At 45.0% G+C, this 25,049-nt stretch overlaps 1 protein-coding gene across 6 annotated transcripts in view; it reads left to right on the top strand.

The window, feature by feature from the left end:
* LOC135051088 (uncharacterized) overlaps positions 1–25,049 on the top strand; it is a 277,359-nt gene that overhangs the window by 125,810 nt on the left and 126,500 nt on the right. For all 6 annotated transcript variants that reach the window (XM_063957262.1, XM_063957263.1, XM_063957259.1 and 3 more), the window contains one exon: positions 16,539–16,701. In XM_063957262.1, coding sequence (XP_063813332.1) covers positions 16,539–16,701 — 163 coding nt within the window. The remainder of the gene's footprint in view (positions 1–16,538; positions 16,702–25,049) is intronic.

Here is a 25,049-nt window from a genome sequence, read left to right as displayed (position 1 = left end):
TAGCACCGCAAAGAACTGTGCGTTCTTCGAAATCCCAAATCCACAAGGAGAGTCCAATTGTGTCGGTTGCGATGCCTGACCTTCCCAACACTGGACGTGAAGAGCATGCGCCTTCCACCATTTGCACGCCCCCTGCAAGTGCTGGAAGGAGCACCCGCAGTCCAGTTCCTGATAGTCAGATTGAAGATGTCAGTGTTGAAGTACACCAGGATGAGGAGGATATGGGTGTTGCTGGCGCTGGGGAGGAAATTGACCAGGAGGATTCTGATGGTGAGGTGGTTTGTTTAAGTCAGGCACCCGGGGAGACACCTGTTGTCCGTGGGAGGAATATGGCCGTTGACATGCCTGGTGAAAATACCAAAAAAATCAGCTCTTCGGTGTGGAGGTATTTCAACAGAAATGCGGACAACAGGTGTCAAGCCGTGTGTTCCCTTTGTCAAGCTGTAATAAGTAGGGGTAAGGACGTTAACCACCTCGGAACATCCTCCCTTATACGTTACCTGCAGCGCATTCATAATAAGTCAGTGACAAGTTCAAAAACTTTGGGTGACAGCGGAAGCAGTCCACTGACCAGTAAATCCCTTCCTCTTGTAACCAAGCTCACGCAAACCACCCCACCAACTCCCTCAGTGTCAATTTCCTCCTTCCCCAGGAATGCCAATAGTCCTGCAGGCCATGTCACTGGCAATTCTGATGATTCCTCTCCTGCCTGGGATTCCTCGGATGCATCCTTGCGTGTAACGCCTACTGCTGCTGGCGCTGCTGTTGTTGCTGCTGGGAGTCGATGGTCATCCCAGAGGCGAAGTCGTAAGACCACTTTTACTACTTCCACCAAGCAATTGACTGTCCAACAGTCCTTTGCGAGGAAGATGAAATATCACAGCAGTCATCCTACTGCAAAGCGGATAACTGAGGCCTTGGCATCCTGGGTGGTGAGAAACGTGGTTCCGGTATCCATCATTACTGCAGAGCCAACTAGAGACTTGTTGGAGGTACTGTGTCCCCGGTACCAAATACCATCTAGGTTCCATTTCTCTAGGCAGGCGATACCGAAAATGTACACAGACCTCAGAAAAAGAGTCACCAGTGTCCTAAAAAATGCAGCTGTACCCAATGTCCACTTAACCACGGACATGTGGACAAGTGGAGCAGGGCAGGGTCAGGACTATATGACTGTGACAGCCCACTGGGTAGATGTATGGACTCCCGCCGCAAGAACAGCAGCGGCGGCACCAGTAGCAGCATCTCGCAAACGCCAACTCTTTCCTAGGCAGGCTACGCTTTGTATCACCGCTTTCCAGAATACGCACACAGCTGAAAACCTCTTACGGCAACTGAGGAAGATCATCGCGGAATGGCTTACCCCAATTGGACTCTCCTGTGGATTTGTGGCATCGGACAACGCCAGCAATATTGTGTGTGCATTAAATATGGGCAAATTCCAGCACGTCCCATGTTTTGCACATACCTTGAATTTGGTGGTGCAGAATTATTTAAAAAACGACAGGGGCGTGCAAGAGATGCTGTCGGTGGCCAGAAGAATTGCGGGACACTTTCGGCGTACAGGCACCACGTACAGAAGACTGGAGCACCACCAAAAACTACTGAACCTGCCCTGCCATCATCTGAAGCAAGAAGTGGTAACGAGGTGGAATTCAACCCTCTATATGCTTCAGAGGTTGGAGGAGCAGCAAAAGGCCATTCAAGCCTATACAATTGAGCACGATATAGGAGGTGGAATGCACCTGTCTCAAGCGCAGTGGAGAATGATTTCAACGTTGTGCAAGGTTCTGATGCCCTTTGAACTTGCCACACGTGAAGTCAGTTCAGACACTGCCAGCCTGAGTCAGGTCATTCCCCTCATCAGGCTTTTGCAGAAGAAGCTGGAGACATTGAAGGAGGAGCTAACACGGAGCGATTCCGCTAGGCATGTGGGACTTGTGGATGGAGCCCTTAATTCGCTTAACAAGGATTCACGGGTGGTCAATCTGTTGAAATCAGAGCACTACATTTTGGCCACCATGCTCGATCCTAGATTTAAAGCCTACCTTGGATCTCTCTTTCCGGCAGACACAAGTCTGCTGGGGTTGAAAGACCTGCTGGTGAGAAAATTGTCAAGTCAAGCGGAACGCGACCTGTCAACATCTCCTCCTTCACATTCTCCCGCAACTGGGGGTGCGAGGAAAAGGCTCAGAATTCCGAGCCCACCCGCTGGCGGTGATGCAGGGCAGTCTGGAGCGACTGCTGATGCTGACATCTGGTCCGGACTGAAGGACCTGACAACGATTACGGACATGTCGTCTACTGTCACTGCATATGATTTTCTCCCCATTGAAAGAATGGTGGAGGATTATATGAGTGACCGCATCCAAGTAGGCACGTTACACAGTCCATACTTATACTGGCAGGAAAAAGAGGCAATTTGGAGGCCCTTGCACAAACTGGCTTTATTCTACCTAAGTTGCCCTCCCACAAGTGTGTACTCCGAAAGAGTGTTTAGTGCCGCCGCTCACCTTGTCAGCAATCGGCGTACGAGGTTACATCCAGAAAATGTGGAGAAGATGATGTTCATTAAAATGAATTATAATCAATTCCTCCGCGGAGACATTGACCAGCAGCAATTGCCTCCACAAAGTACACAGGGAGCTGAGATGGTGGATTCCAGTGGGGACGAATTGATAATCTGTGAGGAGGGGGATGTACACGGTGATATATCGGAGGATGATGATGAGGTGGACATCTTGCCTCTGTAGAGCCAGTTTGTGCAAGGAGAGATTAATTGCTTCTTTTTTGGGGGGGGTCCAAACCAACCCGTCATATCAGTCACAGTCGTGTGGCAGACCCTGTCACTGAAATGATGGGTTGGTTAAAGTGTGCATGTCCTGTTTTGTTTATACAACATAAGGGTGGGTGGGAGGGCCCAAGGACAATTCCATCTTGCACCTCTTTTTTCTTTTCTTTTTCTTTGCGTCATGTGCTGTTTGGGGAGGGTTTTTTGGAAGGGACATCCTGCGTGACACTGCAGTGCCACTCCTAAATGGGCCCGGTGTTTGTGTCGGCCACTAGGGTCGCTAATCTTACTCACACAGCTACCTCATTGCGCCTCTTTTTTTCTTTGCGTCATGTGCTGTTTGGGGAGGGTTTTTTGGAAGGGACATCCTGCGTGACACTGCAGTGCCACTCCTAAATGGGCCCGGTGTTTGTGTCGGCCACTACGGTCGCTAATCTTACTCACACAGCTACCTCATTGCGCCTCTTTTTTTCTTTGCGTCATGTGCTGTTTGGGGAGGGTTTTTTGGAAGGGACATCCTGCGTGACACTGCAGTGCCACTCCTAGATGGGCCCGGTGTTTGTGTCGGCCACTAGGGTCGCTAATCTTACTCACACAGCTACCTCATTGCGCCTCTTTTTTTCTTTGCGTCATGTGCTGTTTGGGGAGGGTTTTTTGGAAGGGACATCCTGCGTGACACTGCAGTGCCACTCCTAAATGGGCCCGGTGTTTGTGTCGGCCACTAGGGTCGCTAATCTTACTCACACAGCTACCTCATTGCGCCTCTTTTTTTCTTTGCGTCATGTGCTGTTTGGGGAGGGTTTTTTGGAAGGGACATCCTGCGTGACACTGCAGTGCCACTCCTAGATGGGCCAGGTGTTTGTGTCGGCCACTAGGGTCGCTTAGCTTAGTCATCCAGAGACCTCGGTGCAAATTTTAGGACTAAAAATAATATTGTGAGGTGTGAGGTATTCAGAATAGACTGAAAATGAGTGGAAATTATGGTTTTTGAGGTTAATAATAATATGGGATCAAAATGACCCCCAAATTCTATGATTTAAGCTGTTTTTTAGGGTTTTTTGAAAAAAACACCCGAATCCAAAACACACCCGAATCCGACAAAAAAAATTCGGTGAGGTTTTGCCAAAACGCGGTCGAACCCAAAACACGGCCGCGGAACCGAGCCCAAAACCAAAAAACAAAACCTGAAAAATTTCAGGCGCTCATCACTACTAATAATGCTCCCCAAAATACTGTGTCTCTCTCTTCTCTAAACGGAGAGGACGCCAGCCACGTCATCTCCCTATGACTCTATAAATATCACTTCAGCAAGTAGTAGAGTAGTATACAGTATAGTAGTACTCCTCCTAATAATGCTCCCCAAAATACTGTGTCTGAGTAGTATACAGTATAGTAGTACTCCTCCTAATAATGCTCCCCAAAATACTGTGTCTCTCTCTTCTCTAAACGGAGAGGACGCCAGCCACGTCCTCTCCCTATGACTCTATAAATATCACTTCAGCAAGTAGTATAGTAGTATACAGTATAGAAGTACTCCTCCTAATAATGCTCCCCAAAATAGTATACTGTGTCTCTCTCTTCTCTAAACGGAGAGGACGCCAGCCACGTCCTCTCCCTATGACTCTATAAATATCACTTCAGCAAGTAGTATAGTAGTATACAGTATAGTAGTACTCCTCCTAATAATGCTCCCCAAAATACTGTGTCTCTCTCTTCTCTAAACGGAGAGGACGCCAGCCACGTCCTCTCCCTATGACTCTATAAATATCACTTCAGCAAGTAGTATACAGTATAGTAGTACTCCTCCTAATAATGCTCCCCAAAATACTGTGTCTCTCTCTTCTCTAAACGGAGAGGACGCCAGCCACGTCCTCTCCCTATGACTCTATAAATATCACTTCAGCAAGTAGTATAGTAGTATACAGTATAGTAGTACTCCTCCTAATAATGCTCCCCAAAATAGTATACGGTGTCTCTCTCTTCTCTAAACGGAGAGGACGCCAGCCACGTCCTCTCCCTATGACTCTATAAATATCACTTCAGCAAGTAGTAGAGTAGTATACAGTATAGTAGTACTCCTCCTAATAATGCTCCCCAAAATACTGTGTCTCTCTCTTCTCTAAACGGAGAGGACACCAGCCACGTCCTCTCCCCCTATGACTCTATAAATATCACTTCAGCAAGTAGTATACAGTATAGTAGTACTCCTCCTAATAATGCTCCCCAAAATAGTATACTGTGTCTCTCTCTTCTCTAAACGGAGAGGACGCCAGCCACGTCCTCTCCCTATGACTCTATAAATATCACTTCAGCAAGTAGTACAAGTAGTATAGTAGTATACAGTATAGTAGTACTCCTCCTAATAATGCTCCCCAAAATACTGTGTCTCTCTCTTCTCTAAACGGAGAGGACGCCAGCCACGTCCTCTCCCTATGACTCTATAAATATCACTTTAGCAAGTAGTAGAGTAGTATACAGTATAGTAGTACTCCTCCTAATAATGCTCCCCAAAATACTGTGTCTCTCTCTTCTCTAAACGGAGAGGACGCCAGCCACGTCCTCTCCCTATGACTCTATAAATATCACTTCAGCAAGTAGTAGAGTAGTATACAGTATAGTAGTACTCCTCCTAATAATGCTCCCCAAAATACTGTGTCTGAGTAGTATACAGTATAGTAGTACTCCTCCTAATAATGCTCCCCAAAATACTGTGTCTCTCTCTTCTCTAAACGGAGAGGACGCCAGCCACGTCCTCTCCCCCTATGACTCTATAATATCACTTCAGCAAGTAGTATAGTAGTATACAGTATAGTAGTACTCCTCCTAATAATGCTCCCCAAAATACTGTGTCTCTCTCTTCTCTAAACGGAGAGGACGCCAGCCACGTCCTCTCCCTATGACTCTATAAATATCACTTCAGCAAGTAGTATAGTAGTATACAGTATAGTAGTACTCCTCCTAATAATGCTCCCCAAAATAGTATACTGTGTCTCTCTCTTCTCTAAACGGAGAGGACGCCAGCCACGTCCTCTCCCTATGACTCTATAAATATCACTTCAGCAAGTAGTAGAGTAGTATACAGTATAGTAGTACTCCTCCTAATAATGCTCCCCAAAATAGTATACTGTGTCTCTCTCTTCTCTAAACGGAGAGGACGCCAGCCACGTCCTCTCCCTATGACTCTATAAATATCACTTCAGCAAGTAGTATAGTAGTATACAGTATAGTAGTACTCCTCCTAATAATGCTCCCCAAAATAGTATACTGTGTCTCTCTCTTCTCTAAACGGAGAGGACGCCAGCCACGTCCTCTCCCTATGACTCTATAAATATCACTTCAGCAAGTAGTAGAGTAGTATACAGTATAGTAGTACTCCTCCTAATAATGCTCCCCAAAATAGTATACTGTGTCTCTCTCTTCTCTAAACGGAGAGGACGCCAGCCACGTCCTCTCCCTATGACTCTATAAATATCACTTCAGCAAGTAGTATAGTAGTATACAGTATAGTAGTACTCCTCCTAATAATGCTCCCCAAAATAGTATACTGTGTCTCTAAACGGAGAGGACGCCAGCCACGTCCTCTCCCTATGACTCTATAAATATCACTTCAGCAAGTAGTATAGTAGTATACAGTATAGTAGTACTCCTCCTAATAATGCTCCCCAAAATACTGTGTCTCTCTCTTCTCTAAACGGAGAGGACGCCAGCCACGTCCTCTCCCTATGACTCTATAAATATCACTTCAGCAAGTAGTAGAGTAGTATACAGTATAGTAGTACTCCTCCTAATAATGCTCCCCAAAATACTGTGTCTCTCTCTTCTCTAAACGGAGAGGACGCCAGCCACGTCCTCTCCCTATGACTCTATAAATATCACTTCAGCAAGTAGTAGAGTAGTATACAGTATAGTAGTACTCCTCCTAATAATGCTCCCCAAAATAGTATACTGTGTCTCTCTCTTCTCTAAACGGAGAGGACGCCAGCCACGTCCTCTCCCTATGACTCTATAAATATCACTTCAGCAAGTAGTAGAGTAGTATACAGTATAGTAGTACTCCTCCTAATAATGCTCCCCAAAATAGTATACTGTGTCTCTCTCTTCTCTAAACGGAGAGGACGCCAGCCACGTCCTCTCCCTATGACTCTATAAATATCACTTCAGCAAGTAGTATAGTAGTATACAGTATAGTAGTACTCCTCCTAATAATGCTCCCCAAAATACTGTGTCTCTCTCTTCTCTAAACGGAGAGGACGCCAGCCACGTCCTCTCCCTATGACTCTATAAATATCACTTCAGCAAGTAGTAGAGTAGTATACAGTATAGTAGTACTCCTCCTAATAATGCTCCCCAAAATACTGTGTCTCTCTCTTCTCTAAACGGAGAGGACGCCAGCCACGTCCTCTCCCTATGACTCTATAAATATCACTTCAGCAAGTAGTAGAGTAGTATACAGTATAGTAGTACTCCTCCTAATAATGCTCCCCAAAATACTGTGTCTCTCTCTCTTCTCTAAACGGAGAGGACGCCAGCCACGTCCTCTCCCTATGACTCTATAAATATCACTTCAGCAAGTAGTAGAGTAGTATACAGTATAGTAGTACTCCTCCTAATAATGCTCCCCAAAATACTGTGTCTCTCTCTTCTCTAAACGGAGAGGACGCCAGCCACGTCCTCTCCCTATGACTCTATAAATATCACTTCAGCAAGTAGTATAGTAGTATACAGTATAGTAGTACTCCTCCTAATAATGCTCCCCAAAATAGTATACTGTGTCTCTCTCTTCTCTAAACGGAGAGGACGCCAGCCACGTCCTCTCCCTATGACTCTATAAATATCACTTCAGCAAGTAGTATAGTAGTATACAGTATAGTAGTACTCCTCCTAATAATGCTCCCCAAAATACTGTGTCTCTCTCTTCTCTAAACGGAGAGGACGCCAGCCACGTCCTCTCCCTATGACTCTATAAATATCACTTCAGCAAGTAGTATAGTAGTATACAGTATAGTAGTACTCCTCCTAATAATGCTCCCCAAAATACTGTGTCTCTCTCTTCTCTAAACGGAGAGGACGCCAGCCACGTCCTCTCCCTATGACTCTATAAATATCACTTCAGCAAGTAGTATAGTAGTATACAGTATAGTAGTACTCCTCCTAATAATGCTCCCCAAAATAGTATACTGTGTCTCTCTCTTCTCTAAACGGAGAGGACGCCAGCCACGTCCTCTCCCTATGACTCTATAAATATCACTTCAGCAAGTAGTAGAGTAGTATACAGTATAGTAGTACTCCTCCTAATAATGCTCCCCAAAATACTGTGTCTCTCTCTTCTCTAAACGGAGAGGACACCAGCCACGTCCTCTCCCCCTATGACTCTATAAATATCACTTCAGCAAGTAGTATAGTAGTATACAGTATAGTAGTACTCCTCCTAATAATGCTCCCCAAAATAGTATACTGTGTCTCTCTCTTCTCTAAACGGAGAGGACGCCAGCCACGTCCTCTCCCTATGACTCTATAAATATCACTTCAGCAAGTAGTACAAGTAGTATAGTAGTATACAGTATAGTAGTACTCCTCCTAATAATGCTCCCCAAAATACTGTGTCTCTCTCTTCTCTAAACGGAGAGGACGCCAGCCACGTCCTCTCCCTATGACTCTATAAATATCACTTCAGCAAGTAGTAGAGTAGTATACAGTATAGTAGTACTCCTCCTAATAATGCTCCCCAAAATACTGTGTCTGAGTAGTATACAGTATAGTAGTACTCCTCCTAATAATGCTCCCCAAAATACTGTGTCTCTCTCTTCTCTAAACGGAGAGGACGCCAGCCACGTCCTCTCCCCCTATGACTCTATAATATCACTTCAGCAAGTAGTATAGTAGTATACAGTATAGTAGTACTCCTCCTAATAATGCTCCCCAAAATACTGTGTCTCTCTCTTCTCTAAACGGAGAGGACGCCAGCCACGTCCTCTCCCTATGACTCTATAAATATCACTTCAGCAAGTAGTATAGTAGTATACAGTATAGTAGTACTCCTCCTAATAATGCTCCCCAAAATAGTATACTGTGTCTCTCTCTTCTCTAAACGGAGAGGACGCCAGCCACGTCCTCTCCCTATGACTCTATAAATATCACTTCAGCAAGTAGTAGAGTAGTATACAGTATAGTAGTACTCCTCCTAATAATGCTCCCCAAAATAGTATACTGTGTCTCTCTCTTCTCTAAACGGAGAGGACGCCAGCCACGTCCTCTCCCTATGACTCTATAAATATCACTTCAGCAAGTAGTATAGTAGTATACAGTATAGTAGTACTCCTCCTAATAATGCTCCCCAAAATACTGTGTCTCTCTCTTCTCTAAACGGAGAGGACGCCAGCCACGTCCTCTCCCTATGACTCTATAAATATCACTTCAGCAAGTAGTAGAGTAGTATACAGTATAGTAGTACTCCTCCTAATAATGCTCCCCAAAATACTGTGTCTCTCTCTTCTCTAAACGGAGAGGACGCCAGCCACGTCCTCTCCCTATGACTCTATAAATATCACTTCAGCAAGTAGTAGAGTAGTATACAGTATAGTAGTACTCCTCCTAATAATGCTCCCCAAAATACTGTGTCTCTCTCTCTTCTCTAAACGGAGAGGACGCCAGCCACGTCCTCTCCCTATGACTCTATAAATATCACTTCAGCAAGTAGTAGAGTAGTATACAGTATAGTATTACTCCTCCTAATAATGCTCCCCAAAATAGTATACTGTGTCTCTCTCTTCTCTAAACGGAGAGGACGCCAGCCATGTCCTCTCCCTATGACTCTATAAATATCACTTCAGCAAGTAGTAGAGTAGTATACAGTATAGTAGTACTCCTCCTAATAATGCTCCCCAAAATACTGTGTCTCTCTCTCTTCTCTAAACGGAGAGGACGCCAGCCACGTCCTCTCCTTATGACTCTATAAATATCACTTCAGCAAGTAGTAGAGTAGTATACAGTATAGTAGTACTCCTCCTAATAATGCTCCCCAAAATACTGTGTCTCTCTCTTCTCTAAACGGAGAGGACGCCAGCCACGTCCTCTCCCTATGACTCTATAAATATCACTTCAGCAAGTAGTATAGTAGTATACAGTATAGTAGTACTCCTCCTAATAATGCTCCCCAAAATAGTATACTGTGTCTCTCTCTTCTCTAAACGGAGAGGACGCCAGCCACGTCCTCTCCCTATGACTCTATAAATATCACTTCAGCAAGTAGTATAGTAGTATACAGTATAGTAGTACTCCTCCTAATAATGCTCCCCAAAATACTGTGTCTCTCTCTTCTCTAAACGGAGAGGACGCCAGCCACGTCCTCTCCCTATGACTCTATAAATATCACTTCAGCAAGTAGTATAGTAGTATACAGTATAGTAGTACTCCTCCTAATAATGCTCCCCAAAATACTGTGTCTCTCTCTTCTCTAAACGGAGAGGACGCCAGCCACGTCCTCTCCCTATGACTCTATAAATATCACTTCAGCAAGTAGTATAGTAGTATACAGTATAGTAGTACTCCTCCTAATAATGCTCCCCAAAATAGTATACTGTGTCTCTCTCTTCTCTAAACGGAGAGGACGCCAGCCACGTCCTCTCCCTATGACTCTATAAATATCACTTCAGCAAGTAGTAGAGTAGTATACAGTATAGTAGTACTCCTCCTAATAATGCTCCCCAAAATACTGTGTCTCTCTCTTCTCTAAACGGAGAGGACACCAGCCACGTCCTCTCCCCCTATGACTCTATAAATATCACTTCAGCAAGTAGTATAGTAGTATACAGTATAGTAGTACTCCTCCTAATAATGCTCCCCAAAATAGTATACTGTGTCTCTCTCTTCTCTAAACGGAGAGGACGCCAGCCACGTCCTCTCCCTATGACTCTATAAATATCACTTCAGCAAGTAGTACAAGTAGTATAGTAGTATACAGTATAGTAGTACTCCTCCTAATAATGCTCCCCAAAATACTGTGTCTCTCTCTTCTCTAAACGGAGAGGACGCCAGCCACGTCCTCTCCCTATGACTCTATAAATATCACTTTAGCAAGTAGTAGAGTAGTATACAGTATAGTAGTACTCCTCCTAATAATGCTCCCCAAAATACTGTGTCTCTCTCTTCTCTAAACGGAGAGGACGCCAGCCACGTCCTCTCCCTATGACTCTATAAATATCACTTCAGCAAGTAGTAGAGTAGTATACAGTATAGTAGTACTCCTCCTAATAATGCTCCCCAAAATACTGTGTCTGAGTAGTATACAGTATAGTAGTACTCCTCCTAATAATGCTCCCCAAAATACTGTGTCTCTCTCTTCTCTAAACGGAGAGGACGCCAGCCACGTCCTCTCCCCCTATGACTCTATAATATCACTTCAGCAAGTAGTATAGTAGTATACAGTATAGTAGTACTCCTCCTAATAATGCTCCCCAAAATACTGTGTCTCTCTCTTCTCTAAACGGAGAGGACGCCAGCCACGTCCTCTCCCTATGACTCTATAAATATCACTTCAGCAAGTAGTATAGTAGTATACAGTATAGTAGTACTCCTCCTAATAATGCTCCCCAAAATAGTATACTGTGTCTCTCTCTTCTCTAAACGGAGAGGACGCCAGCCACGTCCTCTCCCTATGACTCTATAAATATCACTTCAGCAAGTAGTAGAGTAGTATACAGTATAGTAGTACTCCTCCTAATAATGCTCCCCAAAATAGTATACTGTGTCTCTCTCTTCTCTAAACGGAGAGGACGCCAGCCACGTCCTCTCCCTATGACTCTATAAATATCACTTCAGCAAGTAGTATAGTAGTATACAGTATAGTAGTACTCCTCCTAATAATGCTCCCCAAAATACTGTGTCTCTCTCTTCTCTAAACGGAGAGGACGCCAGCCACGTCCTCTCCCTATGACTCTATAAATATCACTTCAGCAAGTAGTAGAGTAGTATACAGTATAGTAGTACTCCTCCTAATAATGCTCCCCAAAATACTGTGTCTCTCTCTTCTCTAAACGGAGAGGACGCCAGCCACGTCCTCTCCCTATGACTCTATAAATATCACTTCAGCAAGTAGTAGAGTAGTATACAGTATAGTAGTACTCCTCCTAATAATGCTCCCCAAAATACTGTGTCTCTCTCTCTTCTCTAAACGGAGAGGACGCCAGCCACGTCCTCTCCCTATGACTCTATAAATATCACTTCAGCAAGTAGTAGAGTAGTATACAGTATAGTAGTACTCCTCCTAATAATGCTCCCCAAAATACTGTGTCTCTCTCTTCTCTAAACGGAGAGGACGCCAGCCACGTCCTCTCCCTATGACTCTATAAATATCACTTCAGCAAGTAGTAGAGTAGTATACAGTATAGTGGTACTCCTAATAATGCTCCCCAAAATACTGTGTCTGAGTAGTCTACAGTATAGTAGTACTCCTCCTAATAATGCTCCCCAAAATACTGTGTCTCTCTCTTCTCTAAACGGAGAGGACGCCAGCCACGTCCTCTCCCTATGACTCTATAAATATCACTTCAGCAAGTAGTAGAGTAGTATACAGTATAGTAGTACTCCTCCTAATAATGCTCCCCAAAATACTGTGTCTGAGTAGTATACAGTATAGTAGTACTCCTCCTAATAATGCTCCCCAAAATACTGTGTCTCTCTCTTCTCTAAACGGAGAGGACGCCAGCCACGTCCTCTCCCTATGACTCTATAAATATCACTTCAGCAAGTAGTAGAGTAGTATACAGTATAGTAGTACTCCTCCTAATAATGCTCCCCAAAATACTGTGTCTCTCTCTTCTCTAAACGGAGAGGACGCCAGCCACGTCCTCTCCCTATGACTCTATAAATATCACTTCAGCAAGTAGTAGAGTAGTATACAGTATAGTAGTACTCCTAATAATGCTCGCCAAAATACTGTGTCTGAGTAGTCTACAGTATAGTAGTACTCCTCCTAATAATGCTCCCCAAAATACTGTGTCTCTCTCTTCTCTAAACGGAGAGGACGCCAGCCACGTCCTCTCCCTATGACTCTATAAATATCACTTCAGCAAGTAGTAGAGTAGTATACAGTATAGTAGTACTCCTCCTAATAATGCTCCCCAAAATACTGTGTCTGAGTAGTATACAGTATAGTAGTACTCCTCCTAATAATGCTCCCCAAAATACTGTGTCTCTCTCTTCTCTAAACGGAGAGGACGCCAGCCACGTCCTCTCCCTATGACTCTATAAATATCACTTCAGCAAGTAGTATAGTAGTATACAGTATAGTAGTACTCCTCCTAATAATGCTCCCCAAAATACTGTGTCTCTCTCTTCTCTAAACGGAGAGGACGCCAGCCACGTCCTCTCCCTATGACTCTCAATGCATGTGTGAAAATGGCGGCGACGCGCGGCTCCTTATATAGAATCCGAGTCTCGCGAGAATCCGACAGCGGGATGATGACGTTCGGGCGTACTCGGGTTAACCGAGCAAGGCGGGAGGATCCGAGCCTGCTCGGACCCGTGGAAAAAAGCTGAAGTTCGGGCGGGTTCGGATTCAGAGGAACCGAACCCGCTCATCCCTAATTGATAGGTGTGCAAATGGCACAGTAGCAGTGATCCCTTCTCATAAAGTACAACACAGATTCTCTATCGCCGATTATCTACACTACTGTGTTGCTCAAACAGTTAGTTGCGTCAGAATACACTAATTTATATTTATTGGTATGTCTACAGGTGCTCATTACCGCTGTGTATTTTAGATAGTGGATTGAGTCACCCCTGCAGATTTACCCTGATTTATGTGAAACCTGTGTGCACCCTTCCATTGAATGTATTACAATGGATTACACAGAAAAAAAATAATAATAAAGTGAATGTCAGGGGAAAAAAATAGATTGGCACTTTGGGAATCAAACACGAGCCTTCACCGCTAGCCCACGTCGCTGCATGGAAGAGACACAAGTTAATGTGTAAAATGTAATGCAAGCAGCGATTCCTTCCCATTGGTGTTTGTTTATGCTGTTAGGGTACTTGGATGCTCATATTGAAAAACACGGTATTTAGTGCACTGTACATACTTTAAAGTCAATGAGCTACATTATTCCTTTCACACATTAGTTGCGTCTGCATACAGAAGTGTTTTAACACGTTCATTTGCATCTATATAAACTATTTTTTTTCTCTCTCTCCGTCTGACCATTGGTCACCATCTGTGTGTACAGTATGCAGTATAGGACTGTATATTAACATTACAGTCGTTAAAGACCATTTGCCAGAGCTTGTACTGTAGATCAATCTGCCTCTATTCGAACTAAAGTACTGGATTAGTGGAGCATTAGCCACCCAGTGGTGGAGATGTGTTTTGCATGCTGAATATCTAGTTGTGCCTCAACACGCCTGTCCGTGATTAAGGTCAGCAACCTAAGTTATCGCCTAGGCATGAATAAACCTCCGTCTAGGTGCAGAAACAGCCAAGATAACGGAGGACCCATCTGTATTAGTGGAGAGACCCAGTGGCGGATTTTACCTTTGATCTTTAAAATCCACCACTTCAGTGAGCTCAATGAGCCATTTCCAGTCTGTGTGACTGCACTGGCTTAGTCCTGGAAGTCCTACCTGCCAGTCACATGCAAGACAGGCAGTCCCATTGATAGGTGTTTCCTTCCTCCGAGACTGCAAGACCAGGCTGCGATTCGCAAAGAGCTGGCTTCCTGTAGGAAGTCAATCCCTGCTTGATCATCAGCCCATTCAGGATCCATCACTGAATAGACCACTTAAATGGTTAAAAATGTGATAATCAAATGCACTCACAATTTACATATAAATAAAAGCATGAAGGGGGGAAATGTATGAAGCAGTGAAAAAAAAGTGACCCAGTGGAGTAGTTGCCCATTTCCTTGGAAGCAGCAGTGATAGCATTGTATGACAATACAGCATGAGGCATATATTACAAGCTACGCCTCCAGCTGCAGCAGTGATCCAATGGTGATGAGATGCTGACGTTGGTGATGAGATGGTGAGGTTGGTGATGAGGTTCTGAGAATGGTGATGAGGGACTAAGGTTGATGAGGAGGAGCTGAGGACAGTGATGAGGGGGTGAGAACGATGATAAGGGGCTGAAGACAGTGGTGAGAGTCAGAGAACAGTGATGAAGACAGTAATGAGGTGCTGAAGACAGTGATGAGGGCTGAGGGATGGTGATGAAAGTCTAAGTATGGCGATGAGGGGCTGAGGATGGTGATGAGGGGCTGAGGATGATGGTGAGGCGATGAGGAGCTGAAGACAATGATGAGGGGCTGAGGACAGTGATGAGGGGCAGAGGATGGTGTTGAAAGTATGAGGATGCTGATGGAGGGCCGAGGATGGTGATGAGGAGCTGAGGATGGTAATGAGGGGCTGAGGATTTGATGAGGACTGATGATGGTAATGTGGGGGCTGAGGAAAGTCATGCGGGGCTGAGGGCCCATGTGAGGGAAGGAGAGGGACCAAGTTCCATCCCACTGGTCTGGACTTTCTGGAGTGACTCAAGGCACTCATTGGTCTGGAGACTGGTCTCCTGCAATTACCTCCACAGCTATCTTTAAAAGCCCAGGAGATGGGGCCAATGTGTTTTATTTTTTCCTGTGGGCTAATATGTTTTTTTATTTATTTCTGTAGGATCCAATATGTGTGTATGCTTTTTTCCTGTGGGGGTCAGTGTCTTTTTTTGTTCTTATGCAGTTTTTTTCCTCAGGGGGTTGGGGTTGTAGGGGGGCTGCCTATTGTGTCAGTCCCAGTCCCAACAATCTCTAATGGCAGCCCTAAGATTGGGTGGGGTGGGGGGTTGGGGGGGGAGGTAGTTATTCACAATTAATGTTATTTAATATTAAATATATTGGCAGTACAATTATTTGAATCATTACATCCTTGGGGGGGAAAGGGGCACACAGTACTATAATGTCAAGTCAAGGCACTGTTGTTTGGGGTCCAGCAAAAGCGTCACACTTAACACGTTTCCAACCTTACAGGTCCTTCATCAGAAGCATGTGTGGCTCTTTAATATATATATATATATATATATATATATATATATATATATATATATATATATTCCAGCACAACTTACTTTAAAGAACCTGTCAAGTCACTAGGGCCACAGTGGGGTTTAGGGTCACCACACAAATGCTGTTACAAAGGCCATCTCTGGTGTGAATATGCAAGGGCTGAGATACCCACCTTGAGCATCTGTAGATGCTGTGAAACTGTAAGGTGTGGATATTCATCTCAGTATGGCTTCCAAAGAGACGCAGACACTTCAGCAACACACCCACTACACTCCTCCAACACAACCATAGACATATCATTTCCGTGCATTTTTTTTGCCACCTCCCAGTACCACCCAGAAATGCCTAGAGATTTCTGATACTCTGAATCTCAGTCACGACAGCACATTTGTTTGACATACTGTATCTGCCGTACATGTTTTCAGGTATACTAATTCATACATAGTAACATAAAATTGCCGAACTATGTGAACATTAGCACTGAATGTGACTCAGGCCCCTTGTGGGATGAGGTGATGAAATGGCTGCTGATTTACCTATTGAAATCTATTGTGCAGCTTCTTACTGCAGCTTTCAGGATGGATGGAGTTATCCTTTTAAATTATTAATTATTTATCAGTATAAAGGGAACATTGTTTTTCTCATGTAATGATGACATGGGTGTCTATAATATTGTCACATGTCCTGTATTGTATGTCTTTTAGGAAGTGATCTGTCTGAAAACATCACTTCACACAACTATGGATCCACTACTGTTCATAATCACATGGTATCCGGTATATACCAAGAGAGGTCACAGGTGACAAAATGGGCAGAAATCTTTACAACACCGAACCAATACACGCCAGATAAAAAGCGTCATCAAAGGTATGATAAACTTAACTTTTTGGTTCAGATGTGAAATGTGTTTGCATGCCTGCAGTTGTTTTCCTTTAGCACCATATGGCATGAGACTCAAGGCACGATTCATTGCATACTTTTTCTTCAACTTTGCTACTTTTTTCTCAGTTTTGAATCTCAGAGTGCAAAGAGTGTATTAAGGGCCTGATTAAGGTTATTACATAAACCTGAGGATTTGTGTGCTAACCCAATAGCAGGGGGAATGTGGATGCGCAGGACCCATCGTGAACATATTCAGAATGAGTCCTGCATGATTTCTCACAGTTCCCGCTTTAGCCGCAGCATGAGCAACATGAGTAACATGATGCAGTATTTGGTGGGATGGAGCGGAGTTTGCGACATGGACCATTCTGCAAAATGGGTCATGACATCTCTGTTTTGTAGGCGCACCAAGTCGCAGACTTCATGGACCCAATTCTGAAGGCTAGCCTGAGTAAGCTTTGGCTCACACAGTTGGCCTAGGTCTGCAATACATGACTTGGATCACAGATGCTGGCAGACAGGGAAGACATCAGAGGGGCTGCCAGGACTCTAGTCCCATGACCTGACCATGAGTAGGACAGCAGGGCAGCAGTGTGGATCGGAGCATGCCACAAGCTGCCAGCAGAATTTAGAATTTGCAGAAGCAGTTCCTGATTGGATGGCGGTCCATGAGCTCCGATTGTCTCATGGCCTGCTCCAAATTTGAAATATTGTTGGTGCTATCCTTCTGTGGCTGCCTGTGTTGGACTCCTTCCCTGTGCTGCTGCTGTGGTCTCTTAAATATATTACGCACAGTACATTACAGTTGTTTTACACATTATGCCAATTAGAGCTCCTTATACACATTACTCCAGGTAGAGCCCCTGTTACACATTACACCAATAAGAGCCCCCTTTAACACATTACTCTAGGTAGTGCACCTTTTACATTATTACACCAGGTAATGTCCCCTTTTACTCATTACTCCAGGTCAAGCCCCTTAAACATATTACGCCAGGTAGAGTTGTTTTACACATTATGCCAATTAGAGCTCTTATATGCATTACTCCAGGTAGCGTCCCCTTTTACACATTACACAATGTAGAGACCCTGTTAAACATTATGCCAGTTAGAGCCCCATTTAACTCATTACTCCCGGTTAAGACTCTTTTATATGTTACATCAGGTAGAGTCCCCTTTACACATTATGCCAGGTAGTGCACCCTTTTACACATTATGCAAGGTAAGCTCCAATTTTACACATTACACCATGTACAGTCCCCATTTACACATTACTTCAGGTAGAGCTGCGTATACACATTACTTCAGGCTTTACCTGGAGTAATGTATAAACGAGGACCGTACATGGCATAATGTGTAAAATGGGACATTACCTGGCATAATATTGTATAAGGGGTGCTACCTGGCATAATGTGTAACAGGGGCTCTACCTGGAGTAATAAGTAAAAGGGGGCTCTATCTGGAGTAATGTTTAAAAGGAGAATCTCCCTGGTTTAAAGTGTAAAAGGGAACTCGGCTTGGTGTAATGTGTAAAAGGAGCTCTACCTGGAGTAATGGGTATCAAAGGGCTCTACTTGGAGGAATGTATAACAGGGGATTTACCTAGAGTAATGTGTAAAAAAGGGGACTGTACCTGTTTTAATCTGTATAAAGGGCTCTACCTGGAGTAATGCATAAAAGGGGACTCTACCTAGCATAATGTGTAAAAGGGGACTCTACCTGGTGTAATGTGTAAAAGGGGGCTCTACCTGGCATAATGTGTAAAAGGGGCTCTACCTGGAGTAATGTGTAAAAAGGGACTCTCCCTGATTTAATGTGTAACAGGGGCTCTACCTGGCATAATGTTTAAAAGGGGACTCTACCTGGCATGTGTCAACCTTGGAATAGTAGCTCTTGGATAGTGTGAGCAGTTGTGTCGGCTGTACTAAGCAGCAATCCCCAGAAGGACAATGTGCTAGAAGACAAGGGATGTGGTGGGTGCCATGAATTTACTAATTAGCATGGTCTATTTAGAGGGTTATCACCTGCTTGGGTGAACTGTGATTGAAGCCTGTTGTGAATGAATTTGTAAAAGTAGTTTGTTATTAGTATATTTATCTCAAGACATAACATTTCCATTCCCACATACAGTTTACTATAATAAGGTGCCTGTAATTGTGAGTCATGGCTCAACCCTACACCTTAGCCCACCTTTTGGTAACAGAATTGGTACTTTGCTGATATGGTGTTACGACATTTTACACCTACTGGAAGTATTTCACAGTTATTGTCTTAACGCTTTGTGCTATGGTGCTGTTAATCTGATAGGCCGTTATATTGATGACATTCCATTTGAATATAAGTATTTCAGTGCTGTGTTGTATATTTCTCTTACTTGCCAGAGTTTCCAATATGCACAGCAGATTGACCATTTTTCATGTATATATTGAAATCCTTATGGAAATATTATATTATACATGACCAATACTGGATCCGTTGAGTACTTCACATTTTCCAGTGAAAGGGGAAGAAAGGAAACTAAAGCAGAAAAAAGACGAAAAGAAGGGGGGAAACCAGGCTGTGCAGGGAGGCATGATGCTGCAGAAGCAGTATAAGAGGGTTTTTGAAAAATATCCCCCCCATGGCTTTAGAAAAAATAAAAGGGGCCCAAACAAAAACCTCAGTAGTAACCCACACCAGCTGCACAGCAGGCAGGGGAGGTAGGTCACCAAACATTTTCTGCAATGGCACAACTAATAGCTCCTGATCAAGGAGAGTGTTAGGCTCCTTACAAAGGGACATATTATATTTTTTGACTACAGTACTTAAAAGGATACAAACTTGCCAACAGGCAGACCGGTACATGAGTTCACAGAGCAAGCCACTTGTATCACGGTATTGTTAAATGAATGTTTGTTCTTGATTTTACTGGATGAAGAAATATAAGCTTCTATTAACACACAGCAAAACTCCCAAGGTTACAAATAGTGTATACCCCAGTGCTGTGCTTTCTATTATAAGGGAGGTAAAGAAGAAGTGGTGAGGGAGAACAAAAGTCCACCACCAAAACTAAAACGCCCCGTGCCACCTGCAGCTGAAATAAGAAGTGGGAGAGGCCGCACAGGAAAAGAGCATAAGAGCAAACCACCAGTCCGTGTGTCACATGTGGGTGATCCTGGGATGCCTGAGTGATGGGGCCAAGGAGCAGGCTTGGGGTGGTAGCAAGAGAAAGTGGCAGCAGGAGGGGAGGTGGGATATGCTCACTCATGAGTGGTAGGAGAAGCATGGCTGTACAGTCAGCGGTGGGGGATGTGACCTGGCCCCAGGCCGGAGGTGGCTCCCAGGACTAGAGGGGAAGGTATGACAGGCCTTAGTCAGAGAAACGGGAGGGGGGTGGGTATTGAAGAAGCATCAGGAGACAGAGAGGGAATGTCTGGCCCAGGGCATGGAGGCAGAAAATGGGACAGGGAGGGATGAAAAATAGGGGAAACAGGGATAGCCCCACAAAGTGAAAGAACAGGAGGAAAAGGAAAGTTAAAAAAAACAGGATTTTAATACCTACCGGTAAATCCTTTTCTCCTAGTCCGTAGAGGATGCTGGGGTCCACTTCAATACCATGGGGTATAGACGGTTCCGCAGGAACCATGGGCACTTTAAGACTTTTTCAGAGTGTAAAATGGCTCCTCCCTCTATGCCCCTCCTCCAGACCTCAGTATAGGAACTGTGCCCAGGGAGACGGACATTTTGAGGAAAGGATTTACTTTTTTAGTTAATGGTGAGATTCATACCAGCTCACACTTCAATCATGCCGCACACATGGCATTCAACAAAATACATGCCAACGGGCATGAACATTATAGCAACCGTGCTGAAACCATATATAACAAATCAACAAACGCAGGTAAAGTACGCACTGGGCTGGGTGCCCAGCATCCTCTACAGACTAGGAGAAAAGGATTTACCGGTAGGTATTAAAATCCTGTTTTCTCATACGTCCTAGAGGATGCTGGGGTACACTTCAGTACCATGGGGTTATACCAAAGCTCCAGTATGGGCGGGAGAGTGCGGATGACCCTGCAGCACCGATTGACCAAACTGTAGGTCCTCATCGGCCAAGGTGTCAAACTTGTAAAACTTAGCAAACGTGTTTGCCCCTGACCAAGTAGCTGCTCGGCAAAGTTGTAATGCCGAGACCCCCCGGGCAGCCGCCCAGGACGAGTCCACCTTTCTAGTAGAATGGGCAGTCACCGAATTCGGTATCGGCAATCCTGCCGTAGAATGAGCGCGCTGAATCGTACCTCTGATCCAGCGCGCAATTGTCTGCTTAGAAGCAGGACACCCAATCTAGTTGGGAGCATACAGGACAAACAGCGCCTCTGTTTTCCTTATCTCAGCGGTTCTTGCGACATAGATTCTCAAAGCTCTGACCACATCTAGAGACTTTGAAGCAGCGATGGTGTCTGTAGCCACTGGCACCACAATAGGTTGGTTTATATGGAAAGAAGAAACCACCTTTGGAAGAAATTGTTGACAAGTTCGTAACTCAGCCCTATCTTCATGGAAAACCAAGTAAGGGCTCTTGTGAGACAAGGCCCCCAACTCAGACACCCTTCTTGCGGATGCCAAGGCCAACAGCATGACCACTTTCCAAGTGAGAAATTTCAACTCTATCTCCTGGAGAGGTTCAAACCAATCCAATTGAAGGAATCGCAACACCACGTTAAGATCCCATGGTGCCACAGGAGGCACAAATGGAGGTTGGATGTGTAGCACCCCTTTCACGAATGTCTGAACTTCTGGAAGGGAGGCCAATTGTTTCTGAAAGAAAACAGACAAAGCCAAAATCTGGACCTTGATTGAACCCAATCGTAGGCCCGCATCCACACCTGCCTGGAGAAAATGGAGAAAACGTCCTAACGGAAATTCTTCCATTGGAGCCTTCTTGGTTTCACACCAAGACACATATTTTCTCCAAATACGGTGGTAATGTTTAGACGTTGCTCCTTTCCTGGCCTGAATAAGAGTGGGAATTACTTCTTTGGGAATAGCCTTTCGGGCTAGGATCCGGCGCTCAACAGCCATACCGTCAAACGTTGCCACGGTAAGTCTTGATACATGCACGACCCCTGCTGTAGCAGGTCCTTGCGAAGAGGAAGAGGATCTTCTATTATCAACTCTTGAAGATCTGGATACCAAGACCTCCTTGGCCAGTCTGGGGCAATGAGGATCGCTCAAACTCCTGTTCTCCTTATGATTTTGAGAACTTTTGGTATCAGTGGTAGTGGAGGGAAGACATATACCGACCGGAACACCCACTGGGTCACTAGTGCATCCACTGCTATTGCTTGAGGGTCTCTCGACCTGGAACAATATCTCTGAAACTACTTGTTGAGACGAGATGCCATCATGTCTACTTGAGGGACTCCCCAAAGACCTGTCACCTCTACGAAGACTTATTTGTGGAGGCCCCATTCTCCTGGATGGAGATCGTGTCTGCTGAGGAAGTCTGCTTCCCAGTTGTCCACTCCCGGAATGAAAATTGCCGACAGAGCTCTTGCATGTCTTTCTGCTCAGCGGAGTATCTTTGTCACCTCTGCCATTGCTGCTCTGCTTTTTGTTCCACCCTGATGGTTTATGTACGTGACTGCTGTTACATTGTCCAACTGGATCTGTACGGGTTGATCTTGAAGAAGGTGTACCGCTTGTAGAAGGTGGTTGTAAATGGCTCTCAACTCCAGAACGTTTATGTGAAGAGAAGTTTCTTGACTTGACCATCTTCCTTGGAAGCTCTCTCCCTGTGTGACTGCTCCCCAGCCTCAGAGACTTGCATCCGTAGTCACCAGGATCCAGTCTTGAATCCCGAACCTGCCTCCCTCCCTCTAGGAGGTGAGAATTGTGTAGCCACCACAGGAGCGAAATTCTGGCTTTGGATGAAAGGATTATCCTCTGATGCATGTGTAGATGGGATCCAGACCACTGGTCCAATAGGTCCCAATGGAATACTCTGGCATGGATTCAGACAAACTGTATGGCCTCATAGGCCGCTACCATCTTTCCCAACTACCGAATACATTGATGAATCGACATTCTTGTTGGTTTCAGAATTTGTTTGACCATCCTCTGGATTTCCAGAGTCTTCTCTACTGGAAGAAATACCCTCTGTAGTTCTGTGACCAGTATCATCCCGAGGAAGGACAATCATGTCGTCGGTTCCAATTGTGACTTTGTAAAATTTATGATCCAACCGTGATGTTGGAGTATTGTCAGGGAGAGTGCAATGTTCTGCACCAACTTTTCCCTGGACCTCGCTTTTATCAGGAGATCGTCCAGGTAAGGAATTATGTTGACTCCTTGCTGTCGAAGGAGGACCATCATCTCCGCCATCACCTTGGTGAATACCCTCGGTGCCATGGAGAGTCCGAACGGCAACATCTGAAACTGGTAATGGCAATTCTGTACTGTGAATCTCAGATAAGCTTGATGCGGAGGATAAATGGGAACATGTAAGTATGCATCTTTTATGTCCACTGACACCATGAATTCCCCCTCCTCCAGACTGGAAATCACTGCCCTCAGAGATTCCATCTTGAACTTGAACCTTTGTAGGTAGAGATTCAGATTTTTCAGGTTTAGAATTGGTCTGACGAGCCATCCGGCTTCGAAACTACAAATAGGCTTGAATAAAACCCTTCTCCTTGTTGTAACAAGGGAACCAGGACAATGACTTGATCCTGACACAATTTTTGTATTGCTGCTGCTACCACTTCCCTGTCCGGGACATAAGCTGGTAAGGCCGATTTGAAAAAGCGGCATGGGGGAACGTCTTGAAACTCCAGTTTGTACCCTTGGGACACTATTTGTACGACCCACGGGTCTAGGCCAGATTGAACCCAGAAGTGACTGAAAAGTTTCAGACGTGCTCCCACCTGAGCGGACTCCCGCAAGGGAGTCCCAGCGTCATGCTGCAGGTTTGGCAGAAGCAGAGGTTGATTTCTGCTCCTGTGATCCCGGAGACACTATGGGCTTTTTTCCTTTTCCCCATCCTCTACCCGCAAAGCAAGGGGAACCTTTTCCCTTTTTGTATCTATCGGGCCGAAAGGACTGCATCTGAGAGTGGTGTCTTTTTCGCCGGTGCAGGAGCATAAGGCAAGAATGTCGACTTACCTGCGGTAGCCGCAGACACTAAAGCATCCAGCCCATCTCCAAACAAGGCCTCACCTTTGTACGGGAGAGCTTCCATTTTCCTTTTGGAATCTGCGTCAGCATTCCATTGGCGAATCCACAACGCCCTCCGTGCTGAGATTGCCATTGTAGCGGCTTTTGATCCCAAAAGACCAATATCCTTCATGGCTTCTAGCATATACGCAGCAGAATTTTCCACACAATTTTTTATACTGGCAGGGGTAGGACTGTGCCTCAGCATCTTATGTCCCCTTATAGCCAGTTTTGAGTAGGTTTCATGCTGCCCAGGGCACCCCCCCCCCCCCCCGCTCCCTGCACCCTGCTGTGCCTGTGTAATGGGTAGCATGGTCGGGCAGCATTCCCGCCCGCTGCGCGGTACCTTTTAGCCATCACGATGACTGAAGATCCTCTCTTCTGTACACTCACCTGTCCTCTTACTTCTGGATATGTAAGGGGGGTGACAGCGTGCTGTGGGAGTGAGCGCATAACCGCAGCTAGTGTTTAGTACCCTTCAGGAGCTAATTGTGTCCTGTCAGCAAGAAGCAGGGCCATGAAACTATTCAGGAAGTTGGTTCCTACTTTTTCCCCCTAAGTCCCACGAACAGGGAGACTGTTGCCAGCAGCCTTCCTGAAAATAAAAAACCTAATATAAAGTCATTTTTAGTGAAACTCAGTAGAGCTCCACTAGAGTGCAACCAGTCTGCCTGGGCACATTTTCTAAACTGAGGTCTGGAGGAGAAGCATAGAGGAGGGAGCCCGTACACACTCTGAAAAAGTCTTAAAGTGCCCATGGCTCCTGCGGAACCGTCTATACCCCATGGTACTGAAGTGGACCCCAGCATCCTCTAGGACGTATGAGAAATGGGGGAATGACAAAACAGCAGGAAAGACACATTAGACAGACGGTAATGAACACAGATAAACAACATACTTATGCAGGGAGGCATCCATGACAAACACCATCCAGCAAGATGGATGCCGAGCTCACACCAGCCTTGTAAGCCACAACTAGCCAATGCTTAAGGGTCCCAGATAGGCCAATCCTGACTGATTACAAAATTTCCCCAAACCTAATATACCTAGCAACAGTTGACAAATTCCAAACCAACTACACAACTAAGGACTCTTATATAGTATTGTGCCTATGCAGCTTCCGTCTTATTTTAAGCCCC

This window comes from Pseudophryne corroboree, chromosome 2, assembly GCF_028390025.1.
Source record: "Pseudophryne corroboree isolate aPseCor3 chromosome 2, aPseCor3.hap2, whole genome shotgun sequence".
NCBI classification, from domain to species: domain Eukaryota; kingdom Metazoa; phylum Chordata; class Amphibia; order Anura; family Myobatrachidae; genus Pseudophryne; species Pseudophryne corroboree.
Note: the sequence above shows the minus strand (reverse complement) of the source record. Positions and strands in the feature narration are given on the sequence as shown.